This window comes from Artemia franciscana, chromosome 10, assembly GCF_032884065.1.
Source record: "Artemia franciscana chromosome 10, ASM3288406v1, whole genome shotgun sequence".
NCBI classification, from domain to species: domain Eukaryota; kingdom Metazoa; phylum Arthropoda; class Branchiopoda; order Anostraca; family Artemiidae; genus Artemia; species Artemia franciscana.
This window is the reverse complement of record NC_088872.1, coordinates 38,288,118-38,311,400: the sequence shown is the minus strand read 5'-3', so window position 1 is coordinate 38,311,400 and position 23,283 is coordinate 38,288,118. Positions and strand designations below refer to the sequence as shown.

The window sequence follows — 23,283 nt, the reverse complement described above, 5'->3', positions numbered from 1 at the left end:
AAATATCAAAAGAATTATCTAGAAATACTTAAAGAAATTTTTGACTAATTTCGGAGGTTCGAGAAATGTTGTCACAGCGCCATTTATTTTGAATTGTGTTTCTATTTGAGCGGAATTTTTAAAAAATTAGCCACATGGTAAAGATGAATTATATAATTGTTTAGTTCATTCAGGTTTTTTGCAATGTGTTAATATTTGTGATTTGGTAAATTTTATAATATTTAGTTTACCTATTGTTGCTAAAGGGAGGGATATATTAACAGGATAAGCTTGTTTTGGTTTTACTTGGTTGTTTTACATTTGCTGTTTTTTTCATAGACATGTATTTTGGGGGTGATACCTGACGCGGGGATGCCATGGATATTCTGTGGTAGCCACAACACTGTGCTGGGTAGAGAATTTAGAGTGGCGAAACCCTATATAGGCCAGTGTATTCTCCTGATGAGCCCTTATGTTGGGTGTTGCCTCTGAATTATTTGTCTATATTATTTTTTCTATGGTTTGGTAAATGACGACTTATACTTATTGACGACATGACTGCCTGTCCATGGATTATTCTTTATGGTTGATTGTGTGTGGCTATGCTGTTTGACCTATGTGATTGTATGGATGAGTAGGGTTAAGGCCTCATTCAAGTGCTGGTCTATATTAATCACTAATTTAGGAAAACAGTCTTCCTTTTCTCCTTCTGTCTCCTTTTTTTTTTTTTTTTTTTTTTTTTTTTTTTTTTTTTTTTTTTTTTTTTTTTTTTTTTTTTTTTTTTTTTTTTTTGTGTTTGTGCTGTAGCATTGGTGATTTCTCTTTTCATGATATTCTACCCATGATGAAACTCTCGCAGCTATTTCATTTCTGATAGCACATTCAAGTTCCAATAGAGTAAAAGGCTTATTACTAAAAAAATACGCTAAGAGCAACCTGCAATATTATCTGATAACATTCTCTAAAAGCATTACTTAGCATGTAGGTGCATACCAAATTTAAGTAATTTCTTGTAATCGATTTTCCCATCTGTATGTCAATTGTTGTGGCCATATAGAAATATCCAATTCATTTACTTATTCTAGTATGCGCCCACAGGGAGGTTTTCCTTGCGTGCAATAGATTATTATGTAAAAATAATTAGCTGAATCAAAATGTTAGAAAGACTTCCTTGGTCCAGCTATCTAGCGTTCCATTCTATTGAGACAGAAACCCTTTTGAGTTCTAATGTGGACAAAATCTTTAGTTAATAAATATGCTTCGAGAAAAAAAAGAAAAACACATTGCAAGTAAATGAAATCTTTAAAAATAATTATGTAACATCCAGCGTGTACTTCGTCATTACGTAACACCCGTGTGTGCGCTGTTACTACGTAACACCTTCTTGTGTGCCCCCCTCCCTCTGTCTTCCGTTTTCTCTAAATTACGTTAAAGCTTATTAACTGAATGGTGGAAAGTAAAGATATTACCTAATGTTGACTTAAGTTAATTCAGAAACTTGTGTTCTGCATCAACCATTTACTATCGTGTTTGCCTTATGAACAGAATGTGTAATGAACTTTGAAAAACCAAGTACCTGCCTCGATAATATATCAGTGAACTTTTTTTTTATTTAACTAACCACAATACATTGTTAAAAACAACTATGAAATGAATTTCAACTTAATCTCTATTTAATTAGAATAGTTGCGTTTTGCTCTCCAGTAGAACACAACCAGTCAATTACCCGAATGCATGTTCTAATCGTCTCAAAAATTACAATGGTGTGCTCAAGGAAACTCTGCTAAGCCCAGTTTTATTTCTTGTAATATTATACAGCCTTGTACCTTATTGTTAATCTCTCTGATGGATGGAGGAAATTCGTTGGATCTAACTGTCTTAGAGCTATGTTTCATTTTTTTTTTTTTTTTTTTTTTTTAATTAGCCCTATCGATAATCTAGAACGGATTTCAGATGAACCTGTCACTAATGATATGACGGTCAATCCTTTGAATTCACCAATCCTAACAATTAATTTCATTAAACAACCATCCTTCCCTCATCCTTCTTTCACTCTCCTTTTATCAAGCAGTTTATCATATTAGTGATATTTTAAAGCACAAAAACATCACATGTATTTCTCCTTGAACTCTTCGAAAAATCTAAGTGTCCTAAATTGCAATGTTCGAGAATTTCGCTTTTATTTGTTTGTCTAATCCCTGGGCATGACTGTCCTATTTGGCATCGTGGAATTTCCAAGGATATGTTTCGACATGATCAAAACAGTCTAAAACAGGCGCCTAAGAATTATCTTCAATGAGGTTAAGAGTCCTTTATATCTCGCTTCTGTGAAGGGTAGGTCTGGGCACCTTCGAGGAACAAATTTCCTAACTTTTTGCCATGCTCCACAACTTTTGGACAAATTCAGTTTCCCTTGTGAAGTCCTCCTTCTCCCCCGCGTAAGACCTCGCTTTCCTCGCTCTGGTCTAAGAACTATCCCATTTTTACCCCACTAAAATTTCCCCCAAAAAGATACAGAGGAATTTTTATCCTCTGCATTATTTAATATCTTAAATAAATGTATCAACTCCCCTCTTTCCTCCCCCGTCTGCGTTTTATCACTCATTGTGTAAAACTGATTTTACTAATCCTAAACAATAATTACTTTTATAGATTTTAAAAGCAAAATTCCTTAAAAGCTTTTGTTCCCTACATTACCGACTAAAATTTAATAAACAATCCCAATGTTTTCTTTGATCCCCCTCGTTCTTCTTTCTTGTTATTTATAATATTTCGTTTGCATGTACCCTTGTCTTGATTTTATGAACCGGTCTAATTCCCTTTTAAATTCAAATTATTTTTAATCTTTTAACATGTTGGATTTTTGTCTTAGCCTTTTTTTTGGTACGAAATCAGCCCATCTTGGCTTGTAGTATCAAATTTTAGGAAACATATCTTATTTTGTGATAGTAGCAAACATTACAAACCTCGTTCATTACATATTAATGTATTTATTCAAAAAATCGCTATCACGAACTCCAAAGGGCCGAATCAAATCCTTTTTGGAGGTGAATCAACGTTAAATTTAGCCAAGTATTAGGCTTTTAAAGAATTTTTCCTATTGAGTTAATAGGGTGAACTAAGTATTGTGAAGTTGAAGTGGATTTATGGCTCCCGAATACTTTAAAGGTTCCCAGAAGTACTTTACAAAAATTAATGAGGCTTTAAAAAATGACTATAATAACTGGGAATTTTGTATAGATCATATACATACTTAGGGATGAATGTGTCACCACATGGTATACCAGCTTCTGAAATAACGAGGCTGTATAAGTATCTTTAGATGATTCTAAATCGATTGCCTACACAAGAAACTTCACTCAACGATTTTTTGTTCCTATTTAGTGCAGGATTTTTGTTTTGCATTTTGAAGATACGAAAAGTTTCGCTTTGCAGTCAATAAATCTCATTTGTTGCATTAAAAAGATACTAGAATCAATCTATTTGAACAAACCCTTTTCCAATATTCCACAGCCACTGGCTGGATATAGTCAACCTTGGGAAACACAACAAAATTCGAAACAAATAGAACGTCGAATTTGACGGTGTTTGTTTTTTTTTCATCAAGATTGTTTTCTTTTTTTGTGGATGTTTTTCCATTTTTTCGAAACTGGAAAATTTCCTCGCAGAATTTTAGAAATTGGCAAATTAAACTGCCGCATTTAGGAAAGATTTTAGTTTTATATAATATACATTTTAACTTATAGCCGATTTGAATTATAGTTTTGTCTTTTTTTTATTATCATTAATTTGTTTCGGTTTCTTTATTTGGTGAAACGTAAATTAGACTGTGAATCTTCTTTTTTCATCTTTTGCTTTGCCCAGACTCTATTTTGTGGTCTTCAATTCTTTGTATATATGAATCAATCTGAATTCTTGGTTTTATCTTACAATTTTGAACCTTATCTTTTTCAGGCAATCTAGGAAGAAGAACCTTTATTTGGTTAAGATAAAGCGGAGCCGACTTTGTTCAGATGCATCTGACTGAAATGATCCGACAGATGTATCTAAATAATAGTATGAGACAAGCACTGAGTGAAGACTCTTCGTCGAAGAACCAGAAAAGTGCTGATAATGTAAGCAGTTCAAGTGCTTTGAACCAAGAAGGTATCAACATCAGTAATTTAAATTTAACTCAATTGGAGCCAACTTCAAATCGTGCATCTGGTGAGAAGGAGAAAAAGAAAAAGCCTGGGATAGTGCGCAGAATCTCTCGAAGACTGAGTAAGGATAGTTTGCAGTTTGTAAGACGGATGTCCTCTGTAATGCCAAAGCGGTCAATAAGTAGTGCCACATTCAATATAGAGGAGCCAGGTTTACAGGTAATTACCTCTTTCATGATTCTTCCATTTTATCTTGATCTTGAGCTATTTTGGTTTTATAGCCTGAACAAAAATTAAGAAATATGGGGATGGATCTTAACAAGTAGGTTTAACTTTTGGGTTAATGGTAGTTTTATCATATGGTATCATAATGGTAGCTGAAGATATCTCCAGATTGCAAGAAGGTCCTTTCAATACGAGTGTCAGTCGTTAACTTTATGTTGTGGGATGTAAAATCTGCAAATTTTGCTCGCAGATTTTCAAAATTGGATTAAGAAAAAGACTGTTTTGAAAAAGTCTTTGAAGAAAAGGTTTTTTTCATCAACAGTGAGGCTACTTAAGAGATATCTAAAGAGGACATCCTCCAATGGTACGAACTTTATTAATATATACCGAAAAAGTTTCTTTCTGTACCTTTATACCTTTTGTGTATATGTGTATATATCTAGAAACCTGTAGCTTTAGCCATAGTATTATCAATGAACATAGGGGGGAAAATCTATAAGACCCTGTCGAACTATCTAGTGACTGTTGGTAGAGATATATTTTAGCAGTAAGTATGTTTGTGTTTTATTGCGCAAGTACAATTTTGTTGTCAGTCACCTGAAGAAAAATTCTTCATTTTCCGATTTACAAGTATAAACTAATCAAAAGCAGAATTTTAACATCAGGATCGAGATTTGTCGCCTCTAATGGATTCCAGTGACTAACTTCAAACAGTTGATGAAATCCAAATTTTTGTCACCAGCTGTGTCCGGTCTTTGGAGATCTCGACCCTGTATTTGTTTTGTACATTTAATTAAAGCCAAAATAAGAGGAGAGGGGTCACATTCTGTTGCCTCCAATCTACCAATTTCTTGTTAAAAAAAATTTGTTCTAAAGAGTCTCCTCCTTGCCTAGTCAAACAGTTCGTGGTTACGAACTGTAGTAAGGAGCGACCCGGCTCAATAGTAACCAAAACTCTAAAAAACGGAATTTTGATACCAATAGTTACATCAAAAGAATCGCATTTTAATGCTGATTTTAAATATATAAGTTTCATCAAGTTTAGTCTTACCCATTAAAAGTTACGAGCCTGAGAAAATCTGCCCTATTTTAGAAAATAGGGTGAAACACCCCCTAAAATAATAGAATCTTAATTAAAATCACACCATCAGGTTCAGCGTATCAGAGAACCATATTGTACAAGTTCTAAGATCCTATCTACAAAAATGTGGAATTTTGTATTTTTTGCCAGAAGACAAATCACGGATGCGTGTTTATTTGTTTTTTTTTTTCTTTTTCTTTTTCCCAGGGGTGATCGTATCGACCCAGTGGTCCTAGAATTTTGCGAGAGGGCTCATTCGAACAGAAATGAAAAGTTCTAGTGCCCTTTTTAAGTGACCAAAAAAATCGGAGAGCACCTAGGCCCCTTCCCACGCTCATTTTTTTCCCAAAGTTGTCGGATCAAAATTCTGAGATAACCATTTTATTCAGCATAGTCGAAAAACCTAATAACTATGTCTTTGGGGACGACTTACTCCCCCACAGTCCCCATGGGAGGGGCTGCAAGTTGCAAATTTTGACCAGTGTTTGCATATATTAATGGTTGTTGGGAAATGTAGAGACGTTTTCAGGGGGATTTTTTGGTTGTGGGGGGGGGGGGGGGGTTGAGAAGAGGGGGTTATATGGGGGAAATTTTCCATGGAGGACTTTGTCATGGGGGAAGAAGATTTCCATAAAGGGGCGCAGCATTCTCTAGCATTATTTAAAAAACAATGAGAAAATAAATATGAAAAAGTTTTTTTCAACTGGAAGTATGGAGTAGCATTAAAACTTAAAACGAACAGAAAATATTACGCATATAAGGGGTTCACATCCTCCTAATACCTCACTCTTTACGCTAAAGGATTTTTAGTAATTTCAACTATTTATTCTACGGCCTTTGTGATTCAGAGGACAAAATTTAAGCTTTAATGCAAAGAGTTATTGACGAGGTATTGACGAGTGGGCGAACCTTCTCATATACGTAATAAAAACATACGAACATAGAAGTTTGTTACGTAAGCTAATTCGTAAGTTACGTATATCTTTTACTAATGAAAACGTTCGTAAAAACTAAAACTTCTAGTTGCCTTTTTAAGTACCCAAAAAATTGGAGAGCAACTGGGCCTCCTTCCCCTCCTTTTTTCGCAAAATCATTCGATCAAAACTATGGGAAAGCCATTTAGCCAAATACATAAATATGCAAATGTCGCTTTAATTATTCATCTGCGGAGAGCCGAAATCAAAACATGGATTAACTAAAAAAACGTTCAGAAATTAAATTAAAAAACAGGTTTTTTTTAACTGAAAGTAAGGAGCGACATTAAAACTTAAAACGAACAGAAATTACCCCGTATATGAAAGGGGCTGCTCCTTCTTGAACGCCCTGCTCTTTTAAAAAGTAGAGTTGAGAGAAAGAGTCAAACTCTAGTGCAAAGAGCAAGGTGTTGAAGAATGAGCAGCCCCTTTCATATACGGGGTAATTTCTGTTCGTTTTAAGTTTTAATGTCGCTCCTTACTTTCAGTTAAAAAAACTTGTTTTTTTAATTTAATATTTAAAGAATCGCATGCCTCATCTCGAACGGTAAAGTTTATTTTAAGATAAGTCATATTGCAGTTATATATTCTTTCACATTTCATGTCGTATTTGCTGCCTATGAGCTTCCAAATCTTATTTAAACAAGGCAAGGCGCTGACATTTAGAGAGGTCTACTGCTATGGAAAAAAGAAAAGAAATGGAAAAAAAATCATCTGGGCAAGGCGCTGACATTTAGAGAGGTCTACTGCTATAAAAAAAGAAAAAAATAGAAAAAAGTCATCAGGGCAAGGCGCTGACAATTAGAGAGGTCTACTGCTATAAAAAAGAAAAGAAATAGAAAAAAATCGTCATGGCAAGGGATTCTTCCCTTCTTCAAACCTGTAGGGCTTCATTCAAGAAGAGAAAAGAAGAAAAAAAGAAAAAATCGTCAAGACAAGACGCTGACATTTAGAGAGGTCCACTGCTATGGAAAAAAGAAAAGAAATGGAAAAAAAATCATCTGGGCAAGGCGCTGACATTTAGAGAGGTCTACTGCTATAAAAAAAAGAAAAAAATAGAAAAAAATCATCAGGGCAAGGCGCTGACAATTAGAGAGGTCTACTGCTATAAAAAAAGAAAAGAAATAGAAAAAAATCGTCATGGCAAGGGATTCTTCCCTTCTTCAAACCTGTAGGGCGTCATAAAAAAAAAAAAAATTAAACAAATATATTAACAAGCTTACACATATAGTGAATAACATAAAAAATGAGAAAAAACGTAAGCACAATGCAAATTATTGAAAAATAAGAGACTCGTCTGGTAAACTATAATTGTAGTTTTTAAAACAATCTTGATATGACAAAATTTTCAAATGGTTTTGCTTGTGTTTGAACATACCACAATTGACATAGCGTAACATTTACTCAACCCTCCGATATTATCAATGTATACATGTTAGTGGGCCGGTAGTAAAGAGCAACCCACATTCCATGATCACCCATAGTGATAGGATTCTGTTTTTTACCCTCGTTCTAAACGTATATGTCAAGATTAGAACTACACAAATAAAGCAAACCTCATTGCAGAGGTTTGCTTCGATTTTGACAAGTAGTTAGAACTTGTAGCGGGAAATGTTGGTAGAAACTGGAAGAGTTGCTACAAACCCTAACTTTAACTGGTAATTGGTAGTCTATGTAAAATATAACTTATTTTATGTCTACGGGTGAAAAGAAAAGATAAATTTTTGTGACAAAAGTTTTCGGGAAAGGGTCTTGCCGAAACTTATAAACCCGAAATGGAAAAAGATGGGAACCAGAAAATTCAATTTTTACCTACTAGTATATGATTTCCCGTTTTATTAAAACACTAACATTTGAATAAATAGATGTCGGATGGATTCATCTTATTAATTAAACTGGATCTACGTTGCATGGGCAATGTGAGGTGTTGCGGCAACTTTTGTTCGCCTTCGCCGAGTAAAGTGTTGCGAGAGCAACACTTCGGTTTTGTTTCCTCGCTTCGATTAAACGCTAAAGTTGTTAATCTGTAAGGATCTACACCAACTACCAAAAGTTACAAACCCCTTATCCCTGAAGATGATTGTAGCCTATCAGCCGATTATTACTTACAAGTCCCCTACATGTCTTAGCATAGGAACCAAATTAGCCTTACCATCAAATACACCAGAAACACATAATAGGAACACCAACTAGCAAAAGCTGCGAACCCCTCATTGCTGAAGATGGTTATGAGCTAACAGCCAACTGTTGCTTAAAACTCCCCTATATGTCTCACAATTGGTATTGGCCTATTTTTGGTTTCAGTGTGTACCTTACTACTGAAGTTGTCAACCCCTTTAAACTTTCAAACTGGTTTATCTCATGAAGGAATTTTTCTACCAAAAATAGATGACATATACTTTGATCAGCTCATCAAGAGCTATCGACTGCCGTCGAAAAAAAAATCTATCTGTCTTAGTTCAAAAGTTGATTTATTGCTGTAGACCAAGTTTCTAACGTCATCAGTTAGAAAAAAGCTAAGGATAAACTCTAATTTTTTAGCAATGAGAGAACTTTTAAACTTTTAAAGTTTAAGAGGCACATCTGATACCATTTCTGTATCGGCCTATTTTTATTTTCAGTGTGTACCTTACTACTGAAGTTGTCAACCCCATTAAGCTTAGAAACTGATACATTTCATGAAAGAATTTTTCCACCAAAAAATGGATGACATATACTTTGATAAGCTCATCAAGAGCTATCGACTGCCGTCGGAAAGAAAATATATCTGTCTTAGTTCAAAAGTTGACTTTTTTGCCGTAGGCCAAGTTTTCTAACGTTATTACTTAGAAAGGAGCAAAGGATAAACTGTAATTTCTTTAGCAATGAGAGAACTTTTAAAGTTTAAAAGGCACACCTTATACCTCTACCGCAATCCCAAGTGCAAAAACCGAATGATAAAATCGGCTGAAATCACGAACAAAAATGGGTAGAAACAATAGATTTTTGGCCCAGGCAAGAGTTTTACGAAACTTTCCAAAATACAAAGTTGTATTCATCAATATAACCAAACCAAAGTGTTGCTCTCGCAAGACAATTATATATCTGCCATACTTCAAATTTCTTTGCATTTTAAGTTCATAGAGGATTATATCCTAGTGTAGATATTGTGGTTTGAAGTGGTTGATGTCATTAGCGGTTAAAACTTGATCACTGTTTGCTAGCATAAAGATGGCTTCTTTTTTCCATTAAAATTCAGGTTAATATAAAGGCCCATTCACAATGAGATTTTACTGATATTAAGATTCAGCTAGCGCGAGTTCAAGAAATCAGATTTTTCACAGAGTTTTCTGATTGGCTGAAAAATCTTGAGGGATTCTGAGTGGCCCAAATTAGCGCTAGAAACTCTGGATATTAGTAAAAACGTCATCGTGGATTTGCCTTTACAATTTTATTGGAACTCGCTTACACTGCAAATTTAGAGTGTGTTCATTCCAGTTAATAATATTGCAGTTATTTTTCCTCCTGCTTTTTCAGACTTGCCGCAGAACTAAGCCATCCCAGGCAGACACGGACTTCAGTACTCCTTTTCAGTCCCATCGTATTTATAGCTTCTGATCTGAATCCCTCCCTAGAAATCCTCAAGGACTTCGAGCAAGTATCGAAGATGTTTGTTCGTGTGTGGGGGAGGGGGGTGCTGTTTTGTTTTGGGAAGCTCACAAAAAAACCCTGACAAAATACACCAAAAATTTGTTTAGCCTATATGCATTTTGTTATTTTTACGAGTAAGACAAATATTACGGAGGAGGGAGGTTTGAACCCAGTAGCCCTTCTCCCTGAATATGACCTTGGCTTCGGTTAAATTTAAAGTCTTGTCTCTATCGACTTTTAGGTGACTGGACTTTCTCTTATTTCTTTGTGGGCTATTTAGTTAATCTCAGTTAAAGTTCAGAGTGGAACAATAGGTTTGAAAATTAACGTCAAGAAGACTAAGTCACTAAGACTGGGAAAAAGTGATATTGGGTAGGTGATAGGTGACAAAGTAACGAGAAGATCAATCAAATGGACAGCTTCATTTATCTAAGTAGTATTATTAGTAAAGACGGTAGGTGCAGTGAAGATGCTAAAAGTAGAATAGCCAAGGTATAGGGTGTTTTTAAAGTTGAAAAAAGTTTGAAAGAATAGGGGAATGAGTCCGCGAGCAAAGATTAGAATATTGAAAGCCATAGTGATGACAGTGGTGAAGTGTGGTTCTGAAGCGTCGGTGCTCGAAAAACGAAAAAGGAGTTGCTAGATATTTTCCTTAAAAATTGTCTACGGATTGATTTGGGCACCCAATTTTCCTTTTTGGCCAACTGCCTAGGGCCAAACGAAAAGCGGGTTGTCCGATAATTGGGTGGGAAGATGTCGCAAAGAAAGATTTAAGAGAAATGGGAACTTCTTGGGAGGGTGTAAACAGGGAGGCATCGAATAGATAGGGATGAAGGAAGAGTGTAGGTAGCTGTGTTGGCCTCAGGTGGCTTGGTGCTGCAGTGAGTTGTTAGTAGTAGTAGTAGTAAATAGCAGTATTTCTGGGATACCGGATTTTGTTTACCCTGAGGATCGACTGCTTTATTATTTTGCTTACAACTATCGTAAATTATCTTGTTTAAAAAAAACAATAGCTTAGTAGGATTTTGAATCCCGATAAAAACTATTGCAGAGGTTAGTTTTACGCAATAAAACAAAATTATATTTGGAAATAGTCTTTACCGTACTTCAGAGTTTACTTTCAATGGTGTGGTCTGAATAATTTTTTTTTTTTTATTTCATGGTTTTATCTTCTACTGTGTATGGTATTTTTTTTCAGTTTGTATGCTTTTATTGAAGCTAGTTTTAAATGGGACACTGAACCCTCTCGTCCTTTTCTGGGCCCATAAACACTATTAAGGGTATTTGATTCTCCTCCCTCGCCAAGAAATATAATACTTTTTAATTTTCATATTCTTTCTTTGTTTCATTAGCATTTTTAAGAGTCACCTTCCCTCTCTCCAGAATGCTCTGGTATATACTTAATAGTCGATATTGTTCCACCGAATATTCTATCTTAACAATGGCTTTGCTTTTAATGAATATTATGAGTTATTAATGAACTTGGCTTCAATCTTGTCTTAGTTTTATATTGAAAAATGAGCATGTCGTGCATATGATTTATTTACAAGTTCTTTTATTCTAGTACAATGCATTGGACATAAACACAGCATCTGTTGAGGAGTTTATGACACTTCCTGGCATAACCCGCCAGATAGCTGAAGCAATCGTCGCTCACCGAAAAAACATCGGCACTTTTCGGCGACCCGAAGATATCGCCCTTGTTTCTGGCGTTGGTGCTGCAATGTTTCACGCGTTTAGAAGTGACATATGCGTGAAACCTGGTCTTAGGAGAAATAGTACTGATAGAAGCTCATTAAGATCGTCCAGGTCTTTGAATGTAAATAAGGCATCCATTTTTGAATTGATGACAGTACCTGGAATGACCCAAGAAATGGCAGCTGCTATAGTGCATCGTCGAGAGGAAAAGGTGAGTGAATCTCTGTATTTGCGGACACAATTTTCAGGGAATTTGTTGAAAGATGAATTTTGTCCCTTTAACCCAGTTAAGAGGTGCTAAATACTATTGTTTATTGTGAATGATGTCGTTTTAACCCACAAACGACATAGGTGGTTTTGATGTATAAATTTTTAGGATTTTATAAAGAATCTATCGCCGGAATACTTTTATTACATAATACATGGCATTGCTTTTACGTAAAAAAGAAAAGAAAAAAAGACAACAGCTGATCAGCCTGTGATGCGTTGTGAGGAGTTTATATAATAATAACTTATATAATAATAGTTTTTATTTTGAAATTCTTATTGTGCATCACATGACTATTTAATAGAATTATTGTTGCTAGAATGCAGAAAGAAACCTTGTCTCTGTCGTTATATATAAAGGTCAAAACTATTATCTTTTTCAATCAAAATTATGTTGCATTAAATATAAGAAAATACATTTGTAAATTCTATTTATAATGCGTATTGGTAAACATTCAGAATATGTATTGGTAAGTAATGAAGAGAAAGCTTATCTGCATATAAATTAAAAGAAGTTTTAAAGGTGGGAATATTACACACAGATTGTGAGATGGTCTCTCATCAAACAGTTCGTGGTAACGAACTGTAGTAAGGAGCGACCCAGCTCAATAGTAACCAAAACTCTAAAAAACGGAATTTTGATGCCAATAGTTACATCAAAAGAATCGAATTTTAATGCTGATTTTAAGTATATTAAATTTCATAAATGAGCCTTTTCATAAGCCTGAGAAAATTTGCCTCATTTTAGAAAATAGGGGGAAATACCCCCTAAAAGTAATACGATCTTAACGACAATCACACCATCAGATTCAGCGTATCAGAGAACCTTATTGTAGAAGTTTCAAGTCCCTATCTACAAAAATGTGGTATTTCGCATTTTTTGCCAGAAGACAAATCACGGATGCGTGTTTATTTGTTTTTGTTTTTTTCCCAGGGGTGATCGTATCGACTCAGTGGTCCTAGAATGTCGCGAAAGGGCTCATTCTAACGGACATTAAAAGTTTTAGTGCCCTTTTTAAGTGACCAAAAAGCTGGAGGTCACACACCTAGCCCTCCTCCCACGCTCATTTTTCCCCAAAAGTCACCGGATCAAACTTCTGAGATAGCCATTTTATTCACCATAGTCGAGAAACCTAATAACTATGTCTTTGGGGACGACTTACTCCCCTGCAGTCCCCGTGGTGGGGGCTGCAAGTTACAAACTTTGACCTGTGTTTACATATAGTAATGATTACTGGGAAGTGTACAGACATTTTCAGGGGGATTTTTTGGTTTGGGGGGAGAGTTGAGGGAGGGGGGATACGCGGGTGGATCTTTCCATGGAGGAACTTCTCAAGGGGGAAGAGACTTTCAATGGAGGGGGCGCAGGATTTTCTAGCATTATTTAAAAAAAACAATGAAAAAATAAATATGAAAAGTTTTTTCTACTGAAAGTAAGGAGCAGCATTAAAACTTAAAACGAACAGAAATTACTACGCATAGGAGGGGTTTACCTCCTCGTAATACCTCGCTCTTTGCGCTAAAGTATTTTTAGTAATTTCAACTATTTATTCTACGGCCTTTGTGATTCAGGGGTCATTCTTAAGGAATTGGGACAAAATTTAAGCTTTAGTGTAAAGAGCGAGGTATCGACGAGGGGTGAGCCCCCTCATATACGCAATAAAAACATGTGAATATAGAAGTTCGCTACATAAGTTATGTATATTTTTTACTTATGAAAACGTTAGTAAAAAATTGAAAGTTATAGTTGACTTTTTAAGTAATCAAAATATTGATTACTCGCTTCCTTTTTTCTCAGAATCTTCCGATTAAAACTATGAAAAAGCCATTTAGCCCTAAAAAAATTAATATGCAAATTTCGTTTTCATTATTTATGCGCGGAGAGCCAAGATAAAAAAATGCATTAATTCAAAAACGTCCAGAAATCAAACAAAAAAAAAACAAGTTTTTTTTTTAAATGAAAGTAAGGAGCGACATTAAAACTTAAAACGAACAGAAGTTACTCCGTATATGAAAAGGGGCTTTTCCTCCTCTACGCCCCGCTCTTTACGCTAAAGTTCGACTCTTTCTCTTAACTCTACTTCTTAAAACAGTAAAAAAATTTAGCGAAAAGAGCGGGACGTTTACGGAGTAATTTCTGTTCGTTTTAAGTTTTAATGTCGCTCCTTACTTTCATTTAAAAAACTTGTTTTTTTTTTGTTTAGTGAAGCTTAGGAACGGACTTAATGCATAAAGCCAGATATTTAGAATTATTATATAGACTTTTTAGTAATTTTTTTTTGAAGAACCAAACTCCGCAATTGAATATGTTTTCCTGACTTTTCCATACATTGTAGGTCATGCCATCGGTTTACTAATGGATGTGAAAACATGTTGACTGCGCAAAAGTTCCATTCATTCTAAAAAATAAATAAGTAAATAAATAAAGTATAAAGAACTCTGTTTGCTGCATTGTCGCCGATAAGAAAAATATGGCTATTGACCAAAAAAAAGAAAGGAATTCAAGTAGAAAAGGATCACCATCGACATAACGAAAACAACTGTTCTAATGACTGATAGATTAAATGATTACTGAAAGAAGTATTCTTTTACTGTAAGAGATAAGGCATTGCCTCTAATTGCCAATAAGAAAAAATGTCAAAAGTTCGCGTATGACGTAAGTACACATTACTAAAAACCGGATGTTGCTTTTTATCACTATCATCCTAGTGTTATGTATAAACAAATACATCAGACAATTGATATCGAAGCCCAGGGAGTTTTTTTTTGGTACTTGTTGATTATTCAGAACACATTCAAGAATTTTGATCTGTAGATCTGTAAAAACCGATTTTATATTTCACAAACACAAGACTTATTTAGTTTGACAGAATGCATTGGACTCATGCAATTTGGGCTATATATTTGCATATTAGGGGGGGGGATGTAAAGTATTCAGACAATGTTAAGTTCGAAACAATCCTTACTTCATAATATGCAAAATAACTTTAGCTACCACAGTTTGCATGCAGGCCCGCTATAGTTTATAGCTGGCTCTAATGTTCAATTAGATTTCCCACCTCCCACCTCCTCTATGTTCAAATATACAGCCCAAATTAAAAAGACCCAATGCATTCTGTCACTCGTCACTTGTCTTTTGTGGCTTTGAAACCGATTTTCTTATTCTCACATTCAGATAAACATTCTTGTGTGTGTAACTTTTTTTTAATGAAACAAAAATAAAACAGGCATACAACCGATCATCTTGAAGGAAAGCGTAGGACACAGATAGACATACCTGTGGAAAAGGGAAGTTGGGTAAATAGCTCAAAGATTGTTCCACAAGTCATCCCCCAGAAACATCGCAAATTGAAAGTCTAAAAATGTTCTGTATTTAGACCTCTTTCCTCTAGAAAAAGTGTAAATAATCAAAGTTTTCGCTTGGATTACCGCCATGGCCTAAAACAGTGTATTTGGTCAATTGATTCAGGCTATTTGACCCTGCTTTCTAGTAGTTTCCATTAGAATAGTGCAATTCCAGGAAAAGGGATCTATTAGAATGGCTGTAGATCATACTTGGGTAACTCTTCAGGGACAGACTTGAGTTGGAATAGCTCTCTCTCTCTCTCTCTCTCTCTCTCTCTCTCTCTCTCTCTCTCCTCTCTCTCTCTCTCTCTCTCTCTCTCTCTCCCTCTCTCTCTCGCTCTCTCTCTCTCTCCTCTCTCTCTCTCTCTCTCTCTCTCTCTCTCTCTCTCTCTCTCTCTCTCTCTCTCTCTCCTCTCTCTCTCTCTCTCTCTCTCTCTCTCTCTCTCTCTCTCTCTCTCTCTCTCTCTCTCTCTCTCTCTCTCTCTCCTCTCTCTCTCTCTCTCTCTCTCTCTCTCTCTTCTCTCGCTTTCTTTCGCGTATATATTATTAATATTATTAACTATATTTGTGAACAATCCAAAATTTTAGATTGTTGTATTGCTGTTGTTTTTTATACCGATTTGAGGGGAATTGACTCATATAAAAGGTTCCATATTTTGTGTATTGCAATGTCCTTTTATCCGACCTTCTGGAAATAGAGATCCTTTGGCTAGTCTTATGGAACCCCCTCCCCTGTATCCTATCTACGTTTCAATTTGTGTTTTCAGTCTCCTTTCAAAAAAAAACCTCTTACTAAAATGAATGTGTGTTTAGAGTATGCATTGGGTTTCTCTCTACGCCTTATTCTTCAGTATGATATAATGAACTTAATGCTCGGGTTATATCACACTGCCATACATCACAATGTGCTTTGGGTCTTAATAAAACACTTAATTTTTCAAGGGATCTTTCCGGTCACTTCAGGATTTGAAACGGGTTCGCTCCATAAATTTCCGCTTTATGCTAGCTTTCATGCCATACTTAACGGTTGAAGATGGTGGATCAATAAGTGAAGAACTAACATCCAATGGACTATCAAGTAAGTATTAGACTTCAGATTGATAATTTTTTCAACAACCTTATATTCACCCCCTTTACAGCAGACAGGTATGTAAAGGAGGGACTTTTAAGCTCCCCTTCCCCTCCCTCGGAATGTCTAGATTTCAGGTTTTTTAAAGGGTTTTCTATATTTTTGTTTAATTTGCCTGTTTTTGAGGGCTTCGAAGAAGTTTTTCCCAGTCCCAAAATATTATTTGCACCCCCACCCACACACACACACATACAAAGTGTATGCAGGTATGTCATTATACCATAGAGAGGCTACTTTTCAACAGATAGGTGTGTGCAGCTCTCCATGATGATCCAGTGCCTTGCTAGCAATGAGAAAAAAAAATAGAAAAAGATGCAAGAAAGTAAAAAGAGGTCAGTGCTACCATTGCAAAAAAAAATATATTTTCCTTGTTGGTCAAGGTGAGGGCCCATAACTTTGCTATACGGGAGTTTCGGCAATAATGATTCCAACTATGTACTTTTCGTTTCGACCCGACGCCATTTTCTAGGGCTTTCTGGCTATTTTTTGGAATTCCCATATTGTTTTTCTAAAATAACATTTTACTATTAAGACTTATCGAAACAATAATTATTTTTTCTGTATCCTTTCTGAATCTTGGGAAGGTAGACAGGAAGGGTGTGCGAAAGCACAGGATGGTTGGCCCCCAACCCCCCATTGTACTTCCTGGCTGAATGGCCAAGAAACGGAGGTTAGCACCACCGGTAGGGACTTTAAAGTCTAATGCCGTATTCTTCTTCTTTTCTGGATCCGCTACAAATGACAATATTTCCTCATCATGTATTTTTTTTAGACCCGTTTCCAAATTTTGGCTACTATGGGCCGTGGTTCGCTCTTTGCTAGGTTGCATCTGTCGCTGCAACCAACGATATGACGGTTTCATTGAAGCCTAATTCATTTAAGGGACAGAAGAAGCCCTCTAAATATCCCTACAACAACCTATAAAAATACGTATTTACAGAGAAAGACGTAAAATATACTAGTTGCCTGGGTAACAGAAGCAATTTCTTAAATTTGTGTGGATAATGTTGTAGATACTTATTAAGAGTGTGAATGTACTAGTAAAATATATAAAAAAGATACTAGTAAACTAGTAAAATATACTAGGTGCCTGGGTAACAGAAGCAATTTCTTAAATTTGTGTGGATAATGTTGTAGATACTTATTAATGAGTGTGCTATATTTGAGAAACTCAACATACCTCAAATTCTGAATTGTAGAAATGTTAAGGTTCATATGCTAAATAAACGAATTCACCGTGTACAAATGTAGGGTTGCCGAGAAGATATAGGGAAAATTTTTATTGCTGTGAGTAATTTTAAGACCGAAGAGTAAAACGGTCTGTAGCAGGGAATTTTATGTTGGGATTTCGAGATTTTCAAGTTCCTCTGGGTTCTCTTGAAGGTCTTTAAAGTTGAGGAATTTGGGAGATCTTAGTATGGAGCAGAACATGGACAGAGAGATAATTAGCAGGGTACCTTAAACCAAAATAAAGCTATAAGAAACTATAAAAAAAATGGAAGATTTGTGATAATTTGGGAACGAAGGGATATTTGTTTACGAAGAAGAGTTAGATACAGTACTAAACATAGTGAATGATGAACCATGGACAATAGTAACCCTAAACTAATTGTTTTGAGACCAAATTGGGTCAAAGTAAAAAGTATGCCATTGAAACCGCCACGGATGAAAACCTTGTGGAAGAGACTTACTGTCCCTTGTCTTGAACAACAAAGAAAGCCACTTTTGCGTGGGGAGCACTGATGCTCCTCTTTTTTGTTTTTTTCTCCACTGCTAGTGGGGTGCCGGAATTTCGTAGAGAGCTGTTTAAGGGCTCAAGTTAAAGAAAACTTCTACATCTAGTGCCTTTTGTATTTAACAAAACACAAGATTTAAAGTAAAGTCAATTTTGTGACAAAAAGCTTTATTTTCGTATACAAGATGAAGAATGACGTCATAATCGTAGGTTAAAACCATAAATGACGTTAGAGTAACATCATTTTAACTGTTAAACTGTGCCATGGGCAGCGATGACACTGTAATTCGTTCTTCACTAGTTCTGCTAGTTCTTGTTTCTAATATATGTTATTTTGATTCAAAAGAAAAAAGTTCTACTGCTGATTCTGAAAAAAGAGCCAAGAGGAGAGAAGTATGCAAGATACTTGTGTTACCACAGAGCGGCTGGAACTTTAATCTCCCATCTCTAGAGGAGAAGTCCTGCATCCACTGTACTTTAGTAACTGATTATAAAGGATGTGTTGTCTTTGAGAATATTTTATTAAGGCTTTTCTTGAAAGAAAGAAACAGTGAAGACAACTGATTATATAATGAATGCTTTGAAAAACATAATTGTTGGGAAGTTTTTACTCATTACCTTAACAAAAATTAACATGGGAAACCAAGGAAAGCAAGCTATACATGCAGGAAATTAGTTAGGTGTTCATTGAACAAACAAAATGCCTATGAAATCTATGAACATTAAAAAGTTATTTCTTCAACAAGTACGGGGTGCATGCCTCCTCGAGGGACAGTGGTAACCTTTTAATGACGTTTCCAAAAATATTACATATTTGAATTGAACAAGGAATTGCTTTTACTCCAATTAAACTTAAGACCAGTAAAAAGATGGTGTGGTGATATAATGACTGGGGTAATTGTAGAGGCATTTTGTTTGTTCAATGAACACCTACCAATTTCCTGCATGTATAGCTTGCTTTGCTATGAAATCTATGAACATTCAAAAAGTTATTTCTTCAACAATTACGTCAACTTAAAGGTACTGTAAATGGGGTTTTGAGAGAAAAATTGCGAGGTTTTAGGAAGTGGAGATGACTTGTCGGCCAAGTTTTCATTCTTATATTATTAATTTGAAAGGACCCGAATTAAGAGACAGTTTTAATCATCAGTTCTGTAGATTATGAACAGGAGTTTGATTCAGCCGATAGAATACCTCTAATGAAGGTTTTATGCTTATATGGTATACCAGATAAATACAGTAAAGTGATTAGTGCTATGTATGAGAACAATATTGCTGCGGTTAAGGTAGTAAATGAGGTTAGCTGCTGGTTTGGTATTTGAATCAAGATCTAAGCAGGGTTATGTTCTATCCCCAATTATTTGGATCATCTTGAGAAATTAGTTTTAAGAAAGGCGGCAAAGACTATGGCAGGGAGCGGAATCTAGTTCTATAATAAAACTCTCCTAGACTAGGTTGTGTGGACTATTTTAATGTCCCAGATGAGAATGGTTTCAAAATGAATGAAGTTTTGGAGGTTTTTGGAGTTCATGGTGCAAGAATAGGTTTCAAAATCAATGTCAAGAAGACTTAGTTGCTCAGACTAGGAAAAAATGAAGGTAAAGTAATAATGTTGCGTAATGAGAAGACCAGTATAGTGGATAGATTTACTTGTCTAAGTAGCATTGTTAGTAAAGATGGCGGATGCAGTGAAGATATTAAAATTGGAAGAGCCAAGGCCCGGGGTGTTTTCTTGCAGTGGGAAAAAATTTGGAAGAATAGGAAGACATATCTGTGAACCAAGACTAGAATTTTGAATACAACGGTTTCTTCAAGGGCCAAACGAAGATCAGGTCATCCAGGGGGTTAAGAGTGAAGCTTTGAATAGACTAGGGTGGAGTACCTGTGTGGTGTTAATAGGCATTGGTACTGCTGTGAGGTGTTAGTATTTGTAGTTTGTATGGAGATCATACGAAATTTCGTCTCGATTAAATTCTTCTATTTGAATTGATATTGTGTAAATTAACTGAGTGTAGCTTCAAAATAACTCTATAAAAAGAAATAGTACGAAATAGACAATAACAAGCCATTGGCAGAAAAGAAGAAGAAGATAAGCTGGACATTTGTGAAAACAGTGAATAACATGGTAGTATAATCTATTTAATATTTTGGCTATATATATTCAAAAGACGTCATTAGCGATATAAAAAAAAATAAAATAAACTTACTCATAAAATTACATCTGTAAAAGAAATTTTTTACTAAAGCCATAAAATAAAATTCCTTAGATGAGTATAGGCTTTTCGACCTTACATAGACGCAGCCAAGACCTTGGCAGATTACACTGACTACCTGCTATACTGTGTTTGGGTGATTTAGTCGCTTCAGCAGCTGAATAAGGCTGAGTAATTCACGATTTAGCAACCATTTTAGCAAAAGCATATTGTCCTCTTTTTCCAGGACTTTTCAGCATATGATTCAAAAAGGTCCTCACTAGTTGAGCTATAACATCTTAAATCATAAAGGAAGTAGTATCAGTGTCCTCAGTATTACTGTATATTAATTAGATCTGTAGGATTTCTACAAAATTGAACAAAAATTTAAGCTTGGTGATTACATGAGAGTAGAAACAGTTCTCCGAATATAAAACTGTAGACTATACCGCAGAATAGGCCGAACTTAACTGTAGGAAAGCGTCAGGAGCTTCCTGAGATTGCACCTTTTAAGGTTCTTATTTAGTTTAATAGATAATTATTACTTGTACAACTTCTAATATATGTCTATCAAATTTAAAATGTATATCATGCAAAACACTAAAAACATTCACAGATTCACCCCTCAGAAAGGATTCAGAAGAAAAGAAGCATTCATAATAAGACTCATGCCCTTTGCCTTAATGAAAAACAACATGCTCTTACGGGCTAATGAGCAAAGGATTCAAAACAAACCATTGACAACATTTTTTCAGCAGAATCACACCATTGACGGCAGTTTCTAAAATACAATATTGGTCACTCGTCTCCAATATGATATTAGTAGTAGAACAGCTTTTATTATTATAAAAATGATATATTATTAATAGTACAGCAAAAGTATAGCTTGCGAGGCTGGACTTTTAGATAACAAACGATCACGAGAAAAGAAAAGAAAACTAAAAAACAAAAAAATAGAATAAAAAAAAAAAATAAGGGAATGAAACCAAGTACCAAAACAATCCACATAATCAATTATTCTACCAAAAACATAACATATTCAAATCTCGACGCAACAAAATAAACGATGAAATATAAATAAATTCTTTTAATGTGATTCAAAAGTATATTTACCAAGCAACTCCAATTGCAGCTCAGATTTAAATTGATTAAAATTATGCAATGCTTTGCACCTGTACTGAGCTTATTCCAAAGCTTAGACCCTAATCTATAAATAATAGACAAAGAAGACCTATTAGAAACTAAACGAGGGCCCTTTGCCCGTGTGTCCTGTTGGTGAACATCTGACCTCTCTCAGAATATTCCTTAAAACAATATCAGGAAGATATCCATTATAATACTTATAAACAAAATCAGTGTATAAAAATCACGCAGTCCAGCTGCAGGGATTATATTTATTTCCCTGTCTCATAGAATCTCGGTTTGCAACTCCACAAAAAAAGCCTAATGGCGTCGTTCTGTATCACACGAATTGGACGAAAAAAAGAAGGAAAAATTCCAAGCCATATTGGTCGAACAATATATAATACACGAATGAATCAATGAAAAATAAAGTAATCGTGAAGTATGGGGAAGGAATATATTTTGATTTACGGATAATTCCCGAGTTCCCGAATGTTCTCCTCTCAAAGTCTATTTTCGTAATCCATGGGTATTAATTTGGTGATCATGAAAAAATAACAAAATTGGATTTACGTATAATCAATGCAAGCCGATTTACCTTTAACCATATACATATTTTATTCATTGCCAAATTAAGCGTCGACATTAGCAGTTTTTCGTTTGGAGCAACACAAATCGGAGTTGTATCATCAGCCAATAGGAGCGTGATGACCCTACCGCTAGGAGGTTCAGTATCAATAACATTTCTAATTGCAGAAATAGCTCCAATAGCATCCGGAAGATCATTAATAAAAACTAGATATACCTTGCATGGACAACGTGAGGTGTTGCGGCAACCTTTGTTCGACTTCGCCGAGTAAATTTTTGCGAGAGCTACACTGTGGTTTCGTTTCCTCGCTTCGATTAAATGCTGAAATTGCTAATCTATAAGGATCTTAAAATAATTACTAGGTACACCAACTCGCATAAGCTGTAATCCCTTCATTGCAACTAGCAAAAGTTGCAAACCTCTCATCGCTGAAGATGATTGTAGCCTAACAGCCAATTATTACTTACAAGTCCCCTACATGTCTTACCGGTGGAACCGAATTGGTCTTACCATCAAATACACCGGAAACAATAATAGTTACACCAACTAGCAAAAGTTGCGAATCCTTCATTGCCGAAGATGATTATGAGCTAACAGCCGACTATTGTTCGAAACTCCCCTATATTTCTCACAATTGGTATCAGCCTATTTTTGGTTTCAGTGTTTACCTTACTACTGAAGTTGTCAACCCCTATAAACTTTCAAACTGGTATATCTCATGAAAGAATTTTTTTTACCGAAAAATGAATAATGTATGCTCTGATCAGCTCATCAAGAACAACCGACTGCCGTCGAAAAAAATCTATCTGTCTCTGTTCAAAAGTTGACTTTTTTGCCGTTGGCCAAGTTTCTAACGTCATCGCTTAGAAAGAAGCAGAGGATAAACTCTAATTTCTTTAGGAATGGGAGAACTTTTAAAGTTTAAGGGGTATATTTGATACCATTTCTGTATCGGCGTATTTTTGGTTTTAGTGTGTACCTTACTACTAAAGTTGTCAACCCCTTTAAACTTTCAAACTGGTATATCTCATCAAGGAATTTTTCTACGAAAAATGAATGACATATACTTTGATCAGCTTATCAAGAGCTATTGACTGACGTCGAAAAAAAAAATCTATCTGTCTTATTAGTTCAAAAGTTGACTTATTTGCCGCAGGCCAAGTTTCTAACGTCAT

The 23,283-nt window shown here is 35.3% G+C and overlaps 1 protein-coding gene across 1 annotated transcript in view; it reads left to right on the top strand.

Annotated features, from left to right (window-relative positions):
- The window catches only part of LOC136032167 (endonuclease/exonuclease/phosphatase family domain-containing protein 1-like), a 66,795-nt gene that overhangs the window by 13,595 nt on the left and 29,917 nt on the right, over positions 1-23,283 (top strand). Inside the window, exons 2-4 of the mRNA XM_065712356.1 lie at positions 3,934-4,340; positions 11,596-11,940; positions 16,284-16,419. Coding sequence (XP_065568428.1) covers positions 3,993-4,340; positions 11,596-11,940; positions 16,284-16,419 — 829 coding nt within the window. The 5' untranslated portion in view covers positions 3,934-3,992. The remainder of the gene's footprint in view (positions 1-3,933; positions 4,341-11,595; positions 11,941-16,283; positions 16,420-23,283) is intronic.